Here is a 4,869-nt window from a genome sequence, read left to right as displayed (position 1 = left end):
AAAATTAACTACTTAGGCCCAAAAGTCAAGAATTCCCTTTTGCTCATATTAAATCTCATGTCTGGAGATGTCTTTTGTGTTTAGATTTGATTTCCTCCCACCCTCTATAAGAGGCTTACATTTTCCATATGCATTGACACCTACATGTCTCAGTTTGTACTTAGTCAGCTGCACAACATTTTTAAACTTACAACAGTTTTCATAGCATATAAAAGGAAACTTATTAAGATACATGTTTTAACCAGAGAAGCTTGGCTGTTCTTAACTTAATCTGCAAAAAAAAAAAAAAAAAAAAAAAAAAAGCTTCTTCAGCATCTGATTTGTCAGTCTTCAGAAGATGAATATCAAACATGCTGAGAACTAACCAGAAGAGCTACAGTTCAAATAATCAGGAAAGTATGTAAAAAGCGCTCACTCAGGAAATTTATTCAGCTTAAAAGGTGTTTCTTCCCAAGGAACTGCACTTTCCTTTCAAAGGCACTGGATCGAATAGGAGAATTGAGTTCATAAAATGGATTCATTGCAAACTGAGGAAAAAAGAAAAATTCATCAATAAGCACAAATGCCCAGCACTGGGAAATGCTATTTCAAACAGCAACTGTATTAGCTTTCAGCCTATTTAGTGCCACTTAAGAGCAAGTCCCTTGCTATCCAGGCCCTTGCATTCTCCCCATATATGTGCACGGCCATCCCTTTGAACCAGCTCATCAGCACAAATCCATCATGACACTGGTGGAAGTTTCTGTTTTGGCAGTTAGCATCACTGAAGTCCCTGCAGGAGGCCGAGATGGCGATTTTTCCAACTAGCTCTTGCCGTTGCCCCATCTAGTGGAAGTACAGCCAGGCTGTGAGAACACGGGCTACTCGTTCCAAGAGCAAAGAGCAAAGCAGCCCAGGCGTCTGCAGAACGGTCCTTTGCTGTCATTATCACCATTACTGATATAATGCTGTCCAAAATCACGGAACTAAAATGAAAACAAATTCTGAAAGACCACAGTTTATAATAATTTTTTTAAAAATCTATTCCGTTAATGGAAAATAGAGCCTTTATGTCACACATTATCGACTCTGCCCAATGCAGACAGCGTGGATGCTTCTCCTCTTCCACAGGTCCCCACAAGAAAACATGTTAACGCAGGCATGCCTGAGCACGTACAGGAGAACACACTTAAAAGTGCTGCAGTGAGACCATAAGAAGTGGGTTCTTACCTTTATATACAGGTCATATACATCATTAAAGAAATTCTTAATTCCATCTTCTTGCCTTACATCATGAAGCATTATAAATCTCATATGTAAAGCTATTAAGGAAAATGTAACTTTTTCAAAGAAGAGAGACATTTAACATATCCTGAGATAAGCATTTACACCTAATTCTGCATGTACTTAAAACGTTTAGCTGTACATGAAACAGCAGCGACTACAGAAGGAAGCATTAGAAGTAACTGGAGCAGTGAAATTTAGAAAGCATCACCTTTGTATTTTAAAATTCTCCAATTTGAAAATAAGAATAATCACCTCTTTATTCAAGGTTATTCTTTTTAAAGCTAGACAGTTCTGAATGTGGATGATGTTCTCAGCACCTCTGCCATATACCCCTGAAGTTAAAATGGCATTCAATGTTACTTCCTACATATAACAAAAACACTTCTAGGACTATCTGTACATAAGATCAAGCTTTGACACCATTTTCAAGATGCATGTGATTGACACCAAGTGTGTTTATCCCCGCTTCTCCTCTCTAGCACTGTCAAAGGGATGAGAGCAGAGAATCCTCTACGCTTGCTCAGACCCTCTCACATTATTCCCCTTTCATTCCTCTTTCCTCTAACTCCATATGAGCTCCGTATTTCATTAGGCTATCTCAGCTCCTCCAAAAGGAAAAGTCCATCTTTCCAATTGGTCACAATTTTCAACAACTGCTGTGCCTTCCAGCTTACTTCATCCTGAAGCTGGTGACTCTCTAGCAATAATGTGGTGAATAGCCAGCGCAATTTGTTCCAAACTTATTTAATCTAACTTAACCCTTTCTGGCAAAAGGCTTTTCCTTTGTAAGGAAAGAGAAGAAGGAAGGATATGTCCAGCTGTGACAAAAGCTGAAACAAACCATTCATTAAACTTGTCCACAGTCTTCAGATACATGTTGTTAGAAAGCCACATGTTCTCATCTACCAGGTCAAGAGCAGCATGGGCAATGAACTGGTTGAGATGGCGATGATCATCCTAATACATTTGCAGAAGACAGAGGATTAGTAATCCAGTGAAAGGAGTGAAATAGACACAATTTCCTCAAGTTGCTAAGCAACCAGTGCTCGAGTTACATTAAGTTATATATACCCTTCTTTTCTGCCACGTGCCATCCTGTAATTAAAAGAAACTAGCACATACTGTCACTATACCTGGTTTCAAGGGAGAAAAAAGGTCATAAAAAAAAGGTATCACAAAAACAGTCTTGAGAGCAGCAAAACCAATAAAGCCTATACTTATAGCTCAGAAATTAATTCAAGGATGAAAACTTTTGTTTACCAATGTGTAATTTCCCACTGCAAACTTATTCCACAACAGAGGCCCGGACAAAAGTCTTTTTCTCTGCTTTCCAGTCACCTGTTTTTGTGAAATTTACAGCAATGTAGCATTTTTTGGACCATAAGGTCTCTCTCCAATTTGGCAGAAATTGAACAACAGGTTACAATGTGTAAAAGTTGAGGGACAGATGGGGAAAGCAAAGAGATACAGAAGACAGATAACTTTGACAACATTCTCACCTAAAGATTCTATTTTTTCAGGTTATTTGCCTAGAAACATGGGATTTTTGAAATTGTTTTGGGGGTTTTCTTTTTCATACGAGCCTAGTACACAAAAACATCCTGCAACTGGTATTAAGTATATGCTTGCAGATATAAGTTACACTTCTTCCTATAATAAACATGAATTGCCTTCATAGAGTAATCACAGCATTTGGCCCTAACACTGCAAAAGTCATGTGGGGAAAGAGCCACTTACTTTGTATACAAACCAGAATACTGGAGGACATCTGCCAAGATGAAACATGGGACTAAACCATACTGTCAGCTTCTATTAGACTGGAAACATAAGTAGCTTTGCACTATTTCTCATAATAGAGGGATGCTGTGTACTATGTTTTTCCCCCAAGTTAGGTTTGGATCAGGGCATTAACAGCTTTGCCAGTTCCATTAAACCATACTGAGGAAGAGACAAAGTAGTGAAGTTTAAGGGGCAAAAGCTCTCCTGATTTACCACGTACATTATGCAAACCACTTATTCCAGGCAGCTGTGCATCTGCACTGAATTAACTTTTAAATGGCATGCCTCAGAAACAGAAGCGATAGTTGCCAAAACATATCAATGTCTACTAGTTCTCCTTCAGCGCACATCAAGTTTAGCTTCTCTCTTAGGACAAAATTTAGTACTCTCAGTTAGACAAATAACTTACCCAAGCCAAGAAATTTCCATTAGCAGAATACAGAAAATATTTTTTTTTCATTATCTGACACATCCTCACACTCACTAAGTCTAGTCTGACTAGCTTTATTCACAATCTTTTATGGGACACTACTTTGAAATACAGATCGTGCCATGCTGTTCAAATCAGTGACAGCATATACTTCAATTTTTGGACACACTAACAGATCCACACACTTTTATTCTCAAGTCTATTTCTTCTTTGATGTAATATCACAATGGACGGATTTGTTCTTTTCCCACTGGAAACGCTACTTATTGAGTAGTCTTACTCTTCTCACATTTTCAAACTCGTATTTATCCATACAAGCTTTAAAGCCTTCCTTACTTAAAACCAAGTATGACTACTGCAGATGATTAAAAAATAAGATTTTTTTATAGCATAAAAAATAAAGGGCTGAATAGACCTTTCAAATTTATGTTCGTTACTTTACCTTATTACTGTATACAGATGCCTTAAAGAATGAGTGAATGTAGCATTAAATAATGAACAACTATTATAAAAAGCTCTATACACCAAGAGCAATGACCAAAGCATGACTAGCATATGTATTCTTCACCATTGAGCATCAAATATTTAAGGAAACCACATTTTAGGAAGAACTAGTATGATGTGGCAAAGAATTTTTAAGACATTCAAGAACTCCAGAGTTCTACTCCCTATGACAAAGTTTCAGTAAAAAATCCAGAAAACGTTATATACTACTAAGACTTTTAATAACATGCTGGTCATACTTCTAAGGCACTGTAAACTTATAAAAGAAAATGCACCATAATTACATCATAGGAGTATCACAGGGGAAAAAACACACCTTGGACTCTGCTTTTCCAGGAGGCAGAAATTCCATTTCAAATATGGGATTATCATGATGACCAACTATCACAAAGTAGAAACTTCCAGACATTCTTCAAAACAGTGCTCCTTACAAAACACGACAGACATGCTCATGAGTCCACATACAAACTTTTAACCCGTGTGAAAGTATTCCTAAAAACTATCCAACATGCTTCCTCTTCCTATTTACCACAGGGTAACGAGAGATAAACACCTTCTTAGGTATCCACATTTATACTCAAATTGGGGGAAAATATCCTTAGAAAGTGGAACATCTCCTGGAAGCTGTGGATGCCCCATCCCTGGAGGTGCTCAAGGCCAGGCTGGATGAGGATTTGAGCAACCTGGTCTAGTGGAGGGTGTCCCTGCCCATGGCAGGGGGGTTGGAACTTGATGATCTCTAAGGTCCCTTCCAACCCAAACCATTCTATGATTCTATGACTCTAATTACTACTACCTAGAAACGCTTTACTCTACCACTGCCTGATGATTTAATTTATCCCCTGACAGCCCTCCCAGTGACTTGGGAGACAACGATACCGTGAAGTAAC

The 4,869-nt window shown here is 38.2% G+C and overlaps 1 protein-coding gene across 1 annotated transcript; it reads right to left on the bottom strand.

Annotated features, from left to right (window-relative positions):
- TRAPPC2 (trafficking protein particle complex 2) lies at positions 1 to 4,406 on the bottom strand. The gene is made up of 4 exons (XM_010081759.1): positions 4,296 to 4,406; positions 2,079 to 2,223; positions 1,210 to 1,295; positions 1 to 527 (listed from the first exon to the last, which is right to left on the bottom strand). Exons 1-4 carry the CDS (start codon positions 4,386 to 4,388, stop codon positions 429 to 431), a joined length of 423 nt encoding a protein of 140 aa, XP_010080061.1. The 5' UTR covers positions 4,389 to 4,406; the 3' UTR covers positions 1 to 428.
- Between the last annotated feature and the right edge of the window lie 463 nt (positions 4,407 to 4,869).

Source organism: Pterocles gutturalis, unplaced genomic scaffold (genome assembly GCF_000699245.1).
Source record: "Pterocles gutturalis isolate BGI_N339 unplaced genomic scaffold, ASM69924v1 Scaffold48949, whole genome shotgun sequence".
Lineage (NCBI taxonomy): Eukaryota > Metazoa > Chordata > Aves > Pterocliformes > Pteroclidae > Pterocles > Pterocles gutturalis.
This window is presented reverse-complemented; position numbering and strand designations above follow the sequence as displayed.